The 18,170-nt window shown below is 43.9% G+C and overlaps 1 protein-coding gene across 3 annotated transcripts in view; it reads left to right on the plus strand.

The window, feature by feature from the left end:
* The window catches only part of PRR5 (proline rich 5), a 583,537-nt gene that overhangs the window by 437,791 nt on the left and 127,576 nt on the right, over window positions 1–18,170 (plus strand). For all 3 annotated transcript variants that reach the window (XM_086952735.1, XM_086952737.1, XM_086952734.1), the window contains 2 exons: window positions 9,501–9,592; window positions 10,490–10,630. In XM_086952735.1, coding sequence (XP_086808861.1) covers window positions 9,501–9,592; window positions 10,490–10,630 — 233 coding nt within the window. The remainder of the gene's footprint in view (window positions 1–9,500; window positions 9,593–10,489; window positions 10,631–18,170) is intronic.

Below are 18,170 nucleotides of genomic sequence, written 5' to 3' on the forward strand. Positions count from 1 at the left end.
AAGCTGCCGAAGCAGGAATCAAAGTCAACAAAGCAGTAATATCAGGTACCACAGGAAACTGTGGCACAACAATTTTGTTTACCTCTCGAAGGTCGATCACAAACCGCTACACAGGTGGCTTAGAAGCATCAGTACGTTTAAGGACAGGCAAAACAGGACTGTTACAAACATTACCTCTTGTTTCCTCAACTACACCCTTCTCAACCAGATCATAAACAATCGCTAAAAGAGCTCTCTCACCATCACTCGAGATCTTGTATTGGGGAATACAAGGTAGCCTAGCATTTGACTTAAGGGTGACAACATAAGGTGGAATCTGCAAAAGACCAACATCATTTGGACCTGTAGCCCAAAGTGTATCAGGAAGCGAACGCAATTCCAGTGGCAAACAATCCTTGGACAAATACATTGGGGAAATCACTTTCTTACCGAGGGTAAGTTGTACTCCTGAAGGAGAACAATGTAAGTCGCATACAATCTTTTCAGCAGGTCCAAACCCAACAGATTCTCACCACAGCCAGTCGTTAGAATAAGTGGAGCTTCGAATTCACAAGGGCCAATGGAAAGGGACAAAGGACTAGAAACCGGATTACGAACTGGGGCGCCTGAAAATCCTACTGAAACATTGGTCAAGCCAGTTAAGGTGCGTCAGGAAGTTTAGAGTGCATAATAGAACTCTTCGTCGCACCAGTATCCAAAAGAAAAGGTTCTGCCATACCTGATGTAATCACTTCAACATAAGGTCCACTCTGATCTACTGGAACTGACAATACTCCCTCACTTTGTCCTTGGCTGTCCTAGTTATCATTCTAACCAGAACTCTCACCTAAGACATAGTAATCTTCAACATAGTACTGGGCAGACTGACCACTCGGAACATTCTGTCTGTCAAAATAATTCGCAGAATTCTGTAGAAAAGAGGAACGCTCATTCTGAGGGATCACACCACGTCCCCTACCCCTAGGAGCTTGATGAAAACTACCACGACCTCTCTGACCAGATACACCATTCTCACGCTGTAACAAAGCCGGGCAACTATTCTTGTAATGGCCTTCCTCTCTGCAATAAGCACACTGAATAGGGCCAGGAAAGAATCGCTGAACATAAGGCTCAGGCTTCTGTAACAATCTCTGAAATTGTGGAGGTTGCTGAAACTGAGGCTAATTCTGACGGGGCGGATAAGCTTGCTGCAAAAGAACTTTCGGCTTTAACTCTTTAGTTTTCTTCTCCACTTTATCCTTCTCATCTTTATCCCTATTCTCATAATATTGTGCAGTAGCCAGTATCTGGGCCGACGAAGAGACAGCCCATGAACTCTCAGAGTCCTTTAACTTATTAGAAAGTTCGGGAAGCAAATTAAAAACAAATTTATCCACAAACAACCTTTGACCACCCTCCGTACTCCTATCCTGACCACTATGATCAATAAACGTCTCTTCAAACCTAGTGAAGAAATCAGATACACTCTCGTCTTTCTTCTGCTTACATGCTGCTAACTTATCCCAATTCACTCGTAAAGCGGGCATCATCGTTTTCATCAAATTAATAATTCTACCAGGTAATTCTGAAACTAAAGGTTCAGGTTTAGCACCTCCCTCCTGTCTACCATCTGCAGCAACAATATTCGCCCAGGTATCACCTAATTCAGTAGCATGATTCTCATGACGAATCTTCGCCCACAAAGGTTGAGGGACTACATTACCCATCAACATATCGATGTCAGCTAAATTCATAATACCCGCTTCAACTGTCTGGGACAACTCCTTGTAATAACCAGCAGGATTCTTACGAGGGTCAGGTAAGGTCTGCTTAAGAGCCAAGACCTCTGCTCTCTTCCAAGGGACATGTACCCATACTCGCTGAAAATGAGCCGGAGCGGCCTGAATACCCAAATTTACATTAGCCTGAACTGCTTCTTTCCATACAGGAGGAACCTCTCTCATAGGATACTGCTCCACTTTCCTCCTAACAGAGGAATCAAGGCTCATACAATGTCTGAGGCGAAAGTCTAGATCTGAAAGCAAGTATTGTCTCTACAGCATCTGTAACATCAGATTCCACTATCATCCCTTTAGCAAAATCTGACTGAACATCGAGTACATCCTGCGGAATCGGACCCATCTTATTATCTTCCCATTCCTGACGCAGAAAAGTACACATTACATCAAAAACATACCTTTGCTTAGGTGGTTCCCACTGAAAGAAAACATCCATAATTGCTGGCAAATCATACCTTGGAGCATTTAAAATCCACCTACGAGCCAACAAAGTCAACACTGTCCGTTCTTCAGAACTAGGAAGCTGACTATGACTCTGTTTACGTTCCGAAACAAGGGTCATATTCAGTGACCCAAACAATGGTGACAACAGATTAACAACAGTCTCAGTCATTCGTTTTCGAGCAGAAGGGGAAGAAGTAGACATAAGAACAGGAGAATAAGTATTCTGAGGCATGGAAGGTGTAGGGACAAGAACAGTAGAAGTCGAAGATGCAGAAGTAGAAGGCAAAGGACTTTGAGGCAAAGCTCGTAGCAAGGCTGGCGACCCTAGAATGGGTTTCGCAGGAGGAGGCAAAACCATCTGTGGAGCACCGGGTGGCTGAACAACAGCAGGAGGTTGAACAACAAAGGGTGGAACAACCGGGGGTAGCACCCTGCACATAGGGAGGAGGCAATCTCAGTAAATGAGAGATCAAAGGATCTTTTTCAAGGTCTTCCCACACTTTCGGAGGAGAAGATGGCAAGGCCGGATAACATTTATCTATGGCCATGCAACGCTGTCTATCTAAGACTTCACTCGCACGCTCTTCTCCATCTTCCTTAAACTGTCTAGCAGATTGTAGTATTGACAAATTCTTATCTTTCCTATCTCTCTTTGCTTGCTTAATTTCTCGCTGTTTGGCTTCCTTACGCCAAAGGCGGAAAGAGTCAGACATTGCCTGTCGGGCTTTCTTCCTAAATAGCCTAACTTCTAGATTGTCTAAAATCTCTGTTTCAAAACTACCATGTGGGGGCCGTTGCAAAACACCATCTTTTTCATGTAGCGAACCCATACTTCGTTATAAGTAATAGGGCCCACTCCTTGTTTAGAATAGATAAGTCGGAGTTCCAACCGGAGGTATCGGACATGAATCCTCCAATCGGGAATCCCTGTTACTACCACAAACAAACCAATTACCAAATTTACCAAGACCAGGCATCTTGCTCACTAGTCTGGTTTCAAACTTCAAAAGGGAATCAAAAAATGTTACACTCGTAAATATACAAGCCCTTCGGCTTTGGGTACTGCAGCAACAAAATCAAAACCAAGGAACCAAACAAAGTTGTGGGAGCGACCCACTTATACTTAACCAAATATCTGTCACGCCACCAGAAGACCGTCTATCGTCTCGCTTTACAAACATCAATCGGAGGTTCCAAGACAAGGCGACAGTCAGGGCAGCAGTCCTTCGTAGCCATTGGAAAGCGGCAAGCCTCGCAGAAAAGACCTTTGGTCCACGTCGACATGCAGGGGTCGATGAAGTGGGGGCCATACTCCAGAATTTCCTCACGTGGCTCCTCGCAATCTTCGGGCTTGGACCGGTACCACTGAAGTCGCCCCACGATGGCCGCGCCAACTGAAGAACTGGGTTGTCAAATACCCAGCGGCGCCAGGGACACGCCCAAAGTCCTCTGGGTTCCCTTGCCTTGGTATACAGAGACACAGAATACTTCTAGGTGGCGTCAGAGATCAAATTTATTAGCTGCAGCTAGTAGCAGAAATCCCAGCAATACAAAACGGTGTACAACTCAAGAAACTGCTCAATTTTACTAAGGCGAGACATCCTTATTTATACACAAAAAGGTACATTTAAAATGCACGCCCCTGCACCAAAATTCAACCAAAAGAAAATACATGACCTCACACAGCATCATACAGTAAAGCTCATTTTACAGTGTCCCAACCCACAAGTTAATATTTAGGCATATCTAAATAATAATCTGGAAGGCCCGGACAAACCCTTAATTGAAAGCGTAACCCATGAAATGAAGAAACAGTAAAGAAAAGTCGTTTCAGATAATGTGCAAGATAACAGAAACGTAAAGAAACTTATAAGTTAACAAATGTCTTGAATGGTGATTGGGAAAGTGGATAACGATCTTGCAGGGAAAATGGCTTGGCAGGGTCAATTCCAGGTGAAAGGCCAGCTTCTAAAATTAACTCCAGCGCACGAAGAAAACCTTATTTAATGTTTACATGATCCACAAAAGGTCAGACTGCTCTGCTTTGCTCGCAGACTAACTTCTGAGGCCTACGTAAAAGGCAACACCAGATGGCAGTCACGAGGCATGGCAAAAACCCATGTTTAGAAAAGAAAGTCGTAAGGAAAGAAACAATTTAGATATTGTTCAGGAAAAAGATATGTGCAAGGAAACTAAAGGTTAACAAGGTCCTGAACAGTGATTGAAAAACTCAGACAACGATCAGCTAGTGAAACTGGCTTTGCAAAAGGTCAGTTTCAGGTGAAAAGGGTCACTCTCTCTGTAGTTCATTCAGAGTCAGAAAAAGCCAAGTTAATATATGCACGAACTCAGATGGCCAGGCCACTTGTTCGTTGGGCCTACTTCACAGGCCTACGTGAGGGCAAGACTAAAATGGAGTCAGGTTTGAGAATTACAGAACCACAAGGCCCTGATTTTATATTAAAAACAGAGCTTTGGACTTTAACATTTCCCGCTGAAATGCAATATATCTCTCCATGTGTTCCCATACCTTGAGTGTCACGCAGTTTGGTGCTTACTTTCCCTCCATGTTAAAGAACAGTAGAAGTTTCAGCACCCAGGCTAATCTGCTGCATAGCTAAATACATATAAGGTCCCAAAGGCGAGACCGATTGCAGTGCAATTGCTTGTTGCTATGTGTGTCTTCTTTATGCTGCATGACAATCACCCTATACGAACTGACCAATGGACTGAGTGGTCTGACCGGATGAGGTGACTCAGAAGGTGTCGCCCGGAACCTGAGGATTATATTATGCTGTGCATTGAAGAGAAGGAGAGACTCGCGCTTTTTCTCTCGGATGGAGACACACATCGCTCTTCTTACTTTCGGAACTTCCTTGCAGACTCCACTGGCTCTCCTTTCGACTGACGCATACGTTGTGTGCGCTCTTTTCAGACTTCTTTCCCTCTTCATGGGAGAGTGCCTCTGGGCAGTCATGGTCATGTTCCTTTCTGAACTTTTTAAGAGCTTTGGTAATTAGTATCAAACTCAAAATTTGATTTGATTGTCCTGCACTCTTAGCCTTTAAATGCCTGATATTTATGTACTAATTTCTTTAAAAGTATGATCAAAATCTAACTTTGTCTAAATCCTGTTTCTGTCTTTCCATAATTTGTCTCCAATTATCGATTGTGCATTACAGTGGGGTTGTTGATAATTAGAAGGAATTCAAATAGAGAATAGAGAAATCTCTCGACAGCAGATACTAATCTGACTTATTGGTTTATATGATTTTGGTTTGACTGAATTAATTCAGGAGATTTAGTCTAGCAATGATAATACTTTAGTTGTTAAGCTCAGTTCTGAGAGTTATATGCATGAATCTAATTACAAGCTTGTAAGTCAGTTACCCAGGTCCTGGTCCTCATTGGAAAACTGGAGCTGGATCCCCTATTTCTGACCCCTCTTGTCACAAAGCAAGTTCCATCAGAGGACCAAGTGAATGAGATTCAAGGCTAGTGAGAGGAAAAAGGTAATTGACCATAAAGGGCCAAGTGACGCTAACACACCTTGTTAAAGTTGGCTCCAGGCCGCTTTTAGATATTTGGACGACCTAATGTCAATTCTCCAGTAAGGTACAATTTGTATGGAAAGAGAGTGACTTCCTACTGACAAAATACAGCATATGTAACCCAGTGTAGTATGAGCTACAAACTTAGTGTGCTTTTAACAGCATGATGTTTTCAGTCTGACATTGCATGTGTGTGTGTGTGTGTGTGTATTGGCGTGCCTGCAAGCACATGCATCCATGTGTGGCTATGTATCTGCATAACTGTGTGACTGTTTGTGATAGTGTATGTATCTACATCTCCTTGGCACTGTATGTTCCTGCTTCTGTTTGTGTGGGGAAATGCATTGACTGCATATGCATACCTGTATGTGTTTTCTTATAATGGATACAAAACACCACATACAACAACATACTGCCATTGCAGCAAAAAAAAAAACATACACTCGAAAAAAGCTGACTTTGTTAATAAAAGTTTGTTGTAAACCTCTACACTGTCTCAATACCGCAAGTCTGTATTTTACTGCAGTTGACAACTCACCAATTATGCTTCATTCCTTAGGGGTGCTTTGAGCAAGAATTCCTTTAGCATGATTGTTCCTCGTACCCGAAATACAACATCTGCATGGCAAATGTGTGTCCTGTTTGCAAGGTTGTTGACTATCCGCATATATATGCTTCTTTTTTGCATGCGGGTTATAGACAGGAGGTGCGAAGAGTCTGTCACTTCCGTTTTAAGCTGTGTGTTGTTCTGCAGGTGTCAGTGCCCCCCTTCTCTACACTCTCTGCACCTGCTGACAGAGGGTGATGAGCTGTGCATGCCTCGGCACCACCTTTGTGCATTATTGTGGGTTCCAGCACTGTCGAAATCCAGGGCAGTGACTCCCCCTCCAAAGATAGTTTTAGAGGATGGAGGGATAAATTAGGAATGTGTCTGTCATGCGTTTGTGTGTGAAAGAAATCAGCGGTGGCTCCTCCTTTAAGGCGGAGGATTATTGCCCCACTGCTCTCAGAGCAGTGCAACAAGGAAAAATAAAACTATCATAACACACTGTTATGATCATTTTGTTTTTCTACACGGAACCAGGTTGGGGCGGGGCTGCTTAACAGGAGGGGGAGTGGTATGGGTACTACTAAGTACGCATGACTGTTTGGCTGGTCGTCTTGAGACAGCCAAACCGTCCTGCACATTTACCATTTCTCCACCTGGCTGTGTTGCACGTCTGGGTCGAGAACTGTCCCAAGGCTGTCAGGCACTGCCTGAACAGCCAAAAAGACTGCTCAGACGAATCACAACGCTGCTGTAATGCTTGTGACAGCTGTGTCGTGATTGGCATAGGGGAGCCTGGAGCTTCCTGCTTCCGGTAGTCAGGAGTAAGAGAAGAAGATGGAGAGGCGGCGGCCTTAACCAGGTAAGTGATTTTTTTTCCAGACCCCCCTTCCTCTGCACCACCTCCCCTGCTCCCTAGCAGCCGCCACTGAATGAAACGTGGGGTAAGGTTGTGTCCAGAGTATATGAGAAGGAAATGGTCAATGAATGTAAGAGATCCTGATTAAGGGAGTTTAGAAAAGAGGAATACTATGAGTAGAGGGCAGACAGGACTTATGAAGAGAAAGGCATTCGAATGACCACAGGGCTACAAGAGAAATTAAGATGGGAGTCAATGAGATGTCCGAAGGAAAGACCCAAAAAGTTTGAGAGAGGGAAAAAAGTGTGACTGAGATAGAGCAGAAGCGAAAGGGGAGTAACAGTGAAACTGGAAGGTAAAACGTGAAACGGCTACTCAGTAGATAAACAAGTGGAGGGCGTGAACACGAGGTAAGAGAGAAAGTATATGTAGACCATCAGAGAGAAATATTTTGCAATCGGAAATGGAGAAAATATAAACCCACTCAATGAGAAAGGAAAAAAAAGAAATTGTTGGAAAGTGACATGATAAAACTCGCAGAGAAAGAGGAGAAATAAAAGGCTGATAGAATCAGAAAGTGTAAAAGAATGACTCCAATCCTACAGGAGAAACCGACAGAACGAGAAAGAGAATTAGAGAGAGAACGGAAAGAAACCCATGAACGCAACTGTAGAGTAAAACTGCATCCAGAAATTCCAGTCCTCCATTATTTTAGAAAAATAATTTTAGAATTCTTTTGGCTCATATAAATCCAAAAACAAAAGCTGCACCTGAACTCGTTGCAAAAATGCTACCACACACACTTACTCGATCTGATATTTTTCAGGCACTTTTTTCTACCACTGGAAAAATGATTTTTCAGTGTGGAGAGTGTATTTTGCTAGCCTGAGGCTGACTCAAAAAGTTATTGGTCCAACTAAACGAAACGTGAGTGTACAAATAGCAGTACTTACAACGGCAAAATCGGATTTAGAGAGAGTGGGATTTTGGTCATATTAATGGAAATTGCTTATTAGGAAATTTTGTCAGTATATTTAAATTTCCATGTACTCAGTTCTGTTCATGATAATCAGATCAATGCTGCCACATCCTCCTAGCTTCACCCTCAGCTGCTCCAAAAGACCTTCAGCTGGATTTCCATTGAACACAGGAAAACCATCACACACGCCGTTATCAGCAGCAGACTTGACTACGGCAACATACTATATGCCGGTATCAGCAAGATCTCACCTGCAAACTTCAGAATGTTGGCAACAGATTGGTCCTGACCTACTGCACCACTGCCACATCAGCCAACACCCAAGGACACTACACTGGCTCCCCGTCAAGAAAAGAATCACCTTCAAACTTCTTGCCCACAAAGCCCTCCACAACACTGGACCTGCCTACATGAACCACCATCTCGCGTTCCACGCACCCCAAATAGCCCTCCACTCGGCCCAGCTCTTCCTTGCAACGGTAACACGCATCAAGAAAACAAGATCAGGAGGACGCTCCTTCACTCTCCTCGCTGCCAAGGCATGGAACTGCCCCCCTCACCACCTCCGACAGTCACCATCACTCCCCAAGATCTTGAAGGACCTCAATACCTAGCTCTTCGACGGACCCCCTGAACACCCAGGAGCAGCAAGCACCCTCAGCGCCTTGAGACCCTTTTGGGTGAGTAGTTGCGCTTTTCAAACCCAATGATGAGGGTGGGATATGGATGGTCCAAGGCTGGTCTTTTTGTGAAGTTGATGAACATCCACAATCTTGTGTGCATTCACAATGTTTTGCAGGTATTCTCCTGTGAAGCGAAGGAGTAAATCTGTTTTCAGTATTGAAATCAGGAGGGACATCCCCCAAATTGATGTAGGTCTCAGTAAAGGTTTCTCTTTTCTACATGGAATAGTAATTTCCTAGCGGAGAATAACAAAAAAAGTCCTATTAGTGGTTTGTTACGGCATACAGATATGTGCCTAGATGGATATGTATGCGACTGCCCCTGATAATCCGCGATTGTCACAGATTACCCAAATGTCTTCAGATTCTCTGTGAACTCCATAAATGTCTCACTTCAAAGCAACTAGTTTTGTGCATCGTGCCCAGACCTTTCACAAGTCAAGGAACACCAGCTCTTTCCTATACTTGGTGTGGCTCTAAACACCAGTTGAGGTGGGCTTTTTGTGTGTGTGTTCTTTTCAAGGAAATATATTAAAATGTAATTCATTTCAGTGTTGTGATGAGCTCAGCACAAAAATATAGCATGCCAAAATGTGGATGTGTACTTTGCCACCGGGGATGTCTTTGTAGTTTAAATGTTATCTTTTGACTTATTTCAGGACAGAAATTGCTGGACACCTTGGCAGAAACCTGGGACTTCTTCTTCACCTATGTCCTGCCAATGCTTCAGGCAATTTTTTACCCCGTTCAGGTAAGTGTAGCACGTCTACCGTACATTATTACAAGACGTTCTTTTATTTATAGACTGGAGTGACCTGGGTCTGTATGTAGTTTATTAAGATCATTCAAGCAGGAATCACTGACTCTTCGAATTGTGTGTTTTTTTAATACCTGATAAGGAGGGATTCAACTTGATCAATTCATTGTAAACAAAAGGATGCAAGCAGAGGCTCGGTACACCGTATCAGTTGGCAGTGAGATAGATGAGTGCACCTGTACGCTGAGCTCTATAAGTGAACTTCCACCGGAAGTAATACTTGTTTTCCAAAATGCTAAGAATGATCTACATTTGAAAATAAATTGTAATTCAGATAATGAATGCCAAATCATGCAATCGAGTTCACACAGCCTTTTCACCTTAATTTAATCTAATATGCGTAAACACATTTTTAGGAGTGTAAAGTCACGTTTGTAATTCACAACACATGGTTTTACACTTTTTAAAATATTTATTCACACATAATTTTTGGGGAGAAAATCTTCTATCTATGACAGCAAGAGGTTGTTTCAGTGTGGGAATGCCCTCAAGCTTGTTTTATTGTAGCTGTTTACAAACCTTTGTATGGCCCATTCCTGTACAAGAGGAGTTAGTTTCAGGGCGTGTAAGAAAACTGCTAGATCCATTGGCAAGTTCATATTTGAAATGTGTTTAGAAGAAAGAAGCTCGGGCTTACAGGCATCAACAGTGCTATATCCTTGGATGACTTCACCCAAAATGTCATGCTCCATGAAAGACTGTTAACCTACCTTTTTATTGCTCATCTTTTGATCATCGCATAACCTTAATTCAGGGCACATCTATAGAGGTCATATATTAAGGCTTGCTCATATTACATTGTTGTACTCCAATATTTTTTCCCACCTCCAGGGCAAAGAGCCATCAGTCCGCCAGTTGGCTCTACTGCATTTCAGGAACATCATTGCACTTAATATAAAACTGGAAGATAACCTGTCGCGTCCTCGGGCTAGGGTGCCGCCATCGATTATACAGATGTTATTAATACTACAGGTAAGCTTTTACTTTGTGATACGTGTCCTTTGCAAGTTAAAATTGGGAATCTCTAAATCATTTTATGAAAAGTTCATTCTTGAGTATCATACTTGCCTCATCCACAAAGCACCATTATCACAACAATTAAGATGTTATTTATAAAAATACTGTAAATGGTCTATGAAAATGTTATTTCTGGAGGCAGCCTGTTAAGTCTTGGGTGTCCTAATGGCATCAGCGAATGTGTTGCAAAACCATCTTATCAGAAGGATAGCAAGATTCTTGACAATCATAAGCACAACCAAAGAAACCCAAACACTTTTTCAGAGACCTTAATAACACTACTCTTGCCACTCAGCTGATACCACAGCCTCATCTCTAGGTTCTGCCACACTACACCAAGAACTCAATATGCTTGCAAATCAATATTCTGAAACTGGGAAATAAGAAATTGACATATCAGTAAAAATTCATTACACTGGTATTTAAAAGACCACAATGAACAAATAAAGACCTGTTGAGGGTGCAACATATTTATCGTGCAAACATCCTTTCCCTGTAAACCTACCAAAGCTAAAGAAGAAGAAGAGATGGAAATCCAAACAACATATTTTGGAAGCCAAATCAAGATTGGCCAAGTTAAAAATTGACCCAAAAAGTTGTTTGAGATAATGAGAAATTCCACACAAACTCCTTTAAATGATTACGCCATTGAAATATGTAAAAAGCTCCTCACCTTTTTAAAGAGGAGTTGAATAATGTGGAACTGTCTCTACTGCCCCTCCCCAAGGACCTTGAATTCTATCACACCATCCAAAAACACAAAGTACCTGGGCCTCTTTCAGAGAATTAGCACGATCAGATATGCTAAACACCATTGCCAAAACAAAACCATCCTCATTTTTTTCAAACCTATACTATCAACATTTTTCAGTGAGAATAAGCCCTTCAGTTACACCCTTCTGGACAAACCTAATTAAGACCTCTCCGCCATAAGACTCAGTCCCAGACTGCCATAAATGTGGAAGATCTCCACTTTCTTAACCAAACACACAGAAAGCAGTCCCCAAAGATCTAACAGTGTACTCAGTTTAAAACATTCCCGTCCTTGCAAAAATCCTGCTAAGTTGTGCAGATACTCTTAGATGAAATTGATCTAATGTGTTTCATTCTGACTTCAGAGCAGGATTTCACATTCTAGACAAAGGTGACTCCTGAATCTGTCTGTAGCCTTTGACACAATAATTCACTCCCCTCTGTCTGATATTCTGAGAGATAGGCAGGGGTTGAGGTCCTCAACCCTCAGATGGTCTTATCATACCTGGAGAATTGATATCAACATATATAACTTTCTAACTCCCTCACCAACCCTGCAGCTTATCATTCTTCCCCATCCTCCTCAACCTATTTGTGGAACCCTTGCCTCCTTCCTCAAACCCTCTTACATCAGTTACCACATTCACACTGACGACTTTTGTGCTTACACTCTGCTCTATCTGAATATCTCCTCCCTGAAGGACATCAAAACTATTGCACCAACTTTTCCCAACATCCAATCCTGGATAACATTACACCACCTTAAACTCAATCCAGTGAAAGCAGAATATCTTCTAATTTCTATTCCATATTGCACCATCGTGGTACAAACCAGGCACATACATACTCTGGACTGAAATGCAAGCACTTTTTCTGGAAAGGATTTGAATCCATAAGCACACTCTTTGGTTTAGAGGGCAAAGTTGCTGGTATTCATCTTTCAATCGCCAGCAAACTTTATAGCAGTGCAAATCATTAAAATTATGCTCACCAACACATTCTGCTGTCAATCATACTCCCGACATGGCTGACACAATCGCCAAAAACAGCCTAGCTGGACACTAAATCACATCCACTTCACAGCATATCCTAGATGTCTTCATCCATACTGACTATAGCATTCCAATTATTGTCTTCAGTCTCAAGTCCACTAACTGTACCCTCAAAGCCTGAGCAACTCGCAAGTCATTTGAGCTCCTCGCTTGCCAATTTCTACCCTCAACATCTCAAATAGGCTCCTTCATTCTGACCTACCTACTGTCCAATCCGATAAAAACAACATAATTTCACAACTCATCACCTATACCCTCATTTAACTTTCACTCCCTCAGGGACTTTCCCTACCTGGTGACCCAGCACAAAATCAATCAACAAATCCTCAACACTCCATTATTCCACTCCCAGATAGACCCTATCATCCCTCGGTCTGACTACACGTGCAGTACTGTTTATCACTCCTTCACTGACAAGATTTATTTTTTTAAAACATTTTTATTGAAGAAAACAAAGTTATTTCCATACATTAGCATGATGTGCATACAGATCACAATATTCAGCATCTTTACACTTCTATCAGTTCTATAGTCCACCTACTGAATATCACCCAGTCTCATTGTACACTCACATCTGCATATAGTACACATATTACTACGACCCACTCTTTTAGTTACTCTCATCCGATTCGTAATCGTCAGGGGGCGATGGCTCGCATATATCTCCTCGATATGAGTTCCATCTCCCCCATACCCTTTCCCACTTTTTGAGGCATCCCCGACGAATAAAGACAGACCTCTCTGTCACCATTGCCAGGTCCATGTCCGCACACCACCGGGACAGGTTAGGGCCTACCCCAGACCCCCACCTCTGTGCAATGTTCCGCTTTGCTACTGTAACCCCAAGAGTCACCCATCCCTGAGCCGTCGTGTTCAAGTCTGTTCGTTCCCATATATTGAGCAAGCAGTACCTCGACTCCAGCAATATCGTGATCCCCGTGACCTGGGAGAGCGTCCTCATCACTGCCATCCAGTATCTTGCTATTGTGGGGCAGGTCCAGATGGTGTGAAAAAAGGTTCCAGGCTCTCCGCACCCTCTCCAGCATTGCGGCGTGTCTGTCCTCCCAATTTTATGCAAGAGCACCCTCGTATAGTATGTGCGGGGAGAATTTTAAGTTGGATAAGTCGCAACCTCGATGGGATTGCCGCCTCCTTGGGAGAAGTCAGCGCCTCCCTCCAGTCTGCCTCATCAATGTCTCCCACCTCTTTTTCCCATGCAGCCTTGACAGTCCCCGTGGGATCAGATCAGTTATTAATTATTTTTTTATACGTCAGCAAAGTCGCCTTTTTCTGCAAATGATCTGTCAGGAGCCTATCCTCTAACGGCGAGGACTCTTCTGGGGTCGCGCCTGGCGATAGGACTGATTGCAAGGCATGTCTAATCTGCATATAGCGAAATCTTTCAGGGTCAGCCAGGCCATAAGTAGTCTACAGGTGTGCGAACTGAACCACTTCTCCTTTAGCCATAAGTCCCCTACTGTCGATATCCCTATGATGTCCCACTTCCTGAACCCCTTGTAGTTACCCAGCCTCCACAGCTTCTGCGCGTCCCATACCTGCATTGCTAAGGTGATCAGGCCCTCCCATCCCAACGCGCGCTGGGCCATAAACCAAATGCGTATTGTGTGTAGTGTCGGTCCGGTAAGCGCGTGCCTTCGTTTCTTGTTATATAGGACACTCATGACCCCTGCAGGCTCAAGAAGATGCCTGTCAAGCCTGAACGCTGGCTCCTCCTGGGGAATATGTAACAACTGGTGGATCAGGACTAGCCGAGAGGCCCAATAATACTCTCTGATGTCAGGTAGAGCGATTCCACCATCATACCAACTCCTACTTAGTTTCTTCAGAGCGATGCGGGGCGCCCCCGCCCCAGAGCAGAGTAATTATCTCCGCCTCTATCGCACCAAGGTACTTTGAAGGGACCAGGAACGGGGTGTTTTGCAACGCATATAAAAATCGCGCCTGCGCTACCATTTTAAAAAGCACAGCCCTACCAAGGAGTGTCAGCGGCAATGATCGCCAATGTTTAACAGCCTTTTTAAGTCGTATCAGTGGTTGGATCAAATTTCTGTCAATGAATTGCGTCCGCTCATGCGTGACAAAGATTCCTAAATATTTAAAGCCGTCCGTGACTACTTGCAATGCGCACCCCCTCTGTAATCTTGGCGGCGAGCCTCGCAAGACATATAATAGCGGTTTATTCCAATTTATAGTATAGCCAGATACTCGGCTGTATGCCGCACAGATATCCAGCAAACAATTAATGGACCGCGCCGGGGAAGTGAGGTATAGCAAGATGTCATCTGCAAACAGCGAAATTCGATTCTCCCAGTCGATCGCCCACTGTATCCCCTGTATCGTGAGGTCCTGTCTGATCCAGGCCGCCAGTGGCTCTAATACTATCGCAAAGAGTAGGGGTGACAGCGGGCATCCCTGCCTTGTCCCCCTACCTGGTGGGAATGCTCCGGAGAGACAGCCGTTGATCACCACCCTTGCCAGTGGTTGCGCATATAATAAGCCGACCCATTTACAGAAGTTGGGGCCGAAGTCTAGGTGCTGGAGGACTGCAAAAAGGAAGGGCCATTAGACCAGGTCAAACGCCATACGCGCGTCTAAGGAGAGTATGGCTGCATCCTCTCCCAAGGTCTCTCTACGCTCCATTACACTAAACAACCACCGCAGATTAAGCGCCGTGTTGTGGTGCGGCATAGAGCCCGACTGGTCTGGGTGAATAATTTCCGACAAATATGGTTGCAGTCTCGTGGCTAAGGCTTTAGCTAGTATCTTCGCCTCTGCGTTTAGAAGAGAAATCAGTTTATATGACATGCACTCCTGCGCCGGTTTACCCGGCTTATGTATGGCAACAATCGTAGCGAGGCGCTGGTCCCTGGGCAGAACTCCAACCGCCAAGCTCTCTTTGTACATTTCTAGGAGGCGCGGCACTAAGTGTGTAGCCCCAAGTTTCTAGAATCCTACCGGAATGCCATTTGGCCCCAGCGCTTTCCCGGTATGCAGTGCCCGGATCGCTTGTTTCACTGACAAGATTGACAAAATTATAGGCCATACCAAGAACCTGAAAATAACATCTATACACCTTCCAGCCCCATCACTCCACCTCTGAGTCAACAGCCTTCAACCGCCTCTCACACACTGAACTTCCAACATTCTGAACTCTCTCAAAACCTCCACACATGATGACCTACTAGCATCATGCATTGTTCAGCCTCTTGGATTGTTCATCTTATACCCCTCCTCAACATTGCCAACTTCTATCTCAGCCTCTGATTGCTTGCAGGCGGCCTCCAGAAAGGACCGATCTCACACCTGCTTACGACCCAGAAAACCACACTGGCCTCCGCCCACCACCCACACACCCTTCATAGGAAAAATCACTGAGAGCAGTTGCCACCAAACTACAGGAGCATATCAGTGAAACAGTCTTCTACATGACTGTTTATCTGGCTTTTGACCACTCTGTAGCACACGAACAGCTAATCTTCAAGCAGTCAACTACTATCCTTGGCAATGACAATAAAACTCCTGCTTCCTAATCCTAGATGACCGCTCTGTATCCTTCAACGCAGTCTCACATCCTGCACTTATTCACACCCTGCAAACAAACAGGAAATACTCTGGAAATGTCTTGCAATAGTTCATCTCCTGCCTTGCCAACTGCCAACACTTTGCATAAATAGGAGCTACAAAATCCCAGAAAATTCCCATCTCATGCCTCAAACCTCAGTGATTTATCCTTACACCCATCATCTTCAATCTTTGAAGGGAAAGTCTTGCATCCTTACTCACCGTCAAGGTCCATCAGTATACCAACTACGCTCAACACTAACTTAAAGTTTCCATAACTGATGACATTTAGTTACTCAAAACCGCCCTTGTTCAGAATTGGGTCTCAATTCCGGTCAAAAGCCCAAGCCAATAATAGCAAAAACAAATCCACGCTTAGCTAACTGACCTGAACCAAGATGGCCTCACCCCTCAACAGAACTATGCTAACTCATTTGTATTCACTTTCAATACTATACACACCACCACTCTGGCACCCCTCACAGGAATCCTACATGGATCTAAAGGAATTCTATCACAATAAAAGAAATTACATTGGCACCATCTTCAGGGCTGCAGCATCTTCAAAATCAGATGTGTCACCCATAGTCATAAACAATATTTGACTAACTAGACTGGAAACTGACCATCTCAGGTGAATAGCACCATACTTGGAGCATGACATCACCGAACAGTAGTTGAAAATGTGCAAGAAAAATGGACACAGAATGTAGGCCTTGTCCATCTGTGCACACAGGGTATAGAACGGCATTCCCATTGATATCAGAAGTACTGGAATCTACTGACATTCAAACAAGCTAAATCCTCATCATTTTGAGGAAATATATCCTGCCTCTGGCATAATAAGAATGCACCTGTTACCTGCCTTTCTGTAAACAACCTGTTACGATACCCCTTGGCTCTCACCAAGCATTCAGTGCTCCATTGCTGCTTAACTAGGGTGGCACTATACAAATAGCCTCTAATGCATACTTGGTGCATAGGAAAGGGTAGTGAACACACTGTTTTACAGTATTTCCTCCACACACCCGACATAAGCTCCCTGATGTAGTGCCTTTATTATTAAGGGTGGAGGTGATGGCATCTCCCCTGCCCCAAGTAAGGAAGGAGCCTCTCTGGGGCCCTCCTCTAAGACTAGATAGGATCCTTGGAACCCTCCACATATGCTGTCAAATCTCAGTGAGATGTGCAAGTGAATCTTCTCTCTCACCTCAATCCTTTCAAATTTAGACCAGGGAAAAGCTAGTCCAAAGGGAGTCTGTGTTTGCTCTCACAATGTCAGACCTGGGTTATCAAACTGGTATTTGGTGTAGACCTTGGGAGGGAGAGAGCAGGGCCTTATTTGCCCAGGGCAAACTCCTGCAGATAATACGCTAGCCTCAGGTACAGTAGGGATGACAAGCAAAGACTCCTGCTCCACACAGGATTCCACCAACGTTTGCTTAATGGGACAGTAGCTCCCTCCTTAACGTTTAGCTGAGCTTCGAAGGCTGATGGTCATATTCATTGTTGTTCAGAATCCCACAACTTTCCATGACCTACACTGAAGAAAAGACGGATTATATTATAATGCACTATAAAACTCCTCCAAGGCAATCATCCCCAAGCTGAAATAAAATGACACTGCATTTCATTTGGTCAACTCTTTAAAAATTGAGTGCCTCAGCAACATAACATTTGTGATTGTGTGGCTTTTTTTGTTGCACTAATGACGTGTTTATTCAGGGGTGTTCAGGGATGGCAATTATCCTCATTATAGCAACCCTAAGAGGATGAATCTGTTGCAATTTATAAATGAGACAGTAGGTTGCACATAGATTATTGTAGTCCGCTTTTACTTCACCGAGCTCTTTTAATGGCAGAAGAGAATATCCATCCACCAAGCCCTCAACCATGCAGAAGAGAAAGCTATCCACCAGGCCCTAAACTATGCAGAAGAGAATAGCCATCCACCAATTGTAAGAAAGTGTCCTCTTTTGCACGGTAGCCCCCACTTTTTGCCAAACTGTTGATGTACTTTGACTGAGTGTGCCCTGGGTTCCTGCCGACCAGGTACCCAGGGCCTTTGTTCTTTCCCTAAAACTGCATTGATACAAACCCAATTGCCA

This window comes from Lissotriton vulgaris, chromosome 1_2 (genome assembly GCF_964263255.1).
Source record: "Lissotriton vulgaris chromosome 1_2, aLisVul1.2, whole genome shotgun sequence".
Lineage (NCBI taxonomy): Eukaryota > Metazoa > Chordata > Amphibia > Caudata > Salamandridae > Lissotriton > Lissotriton vulgaris.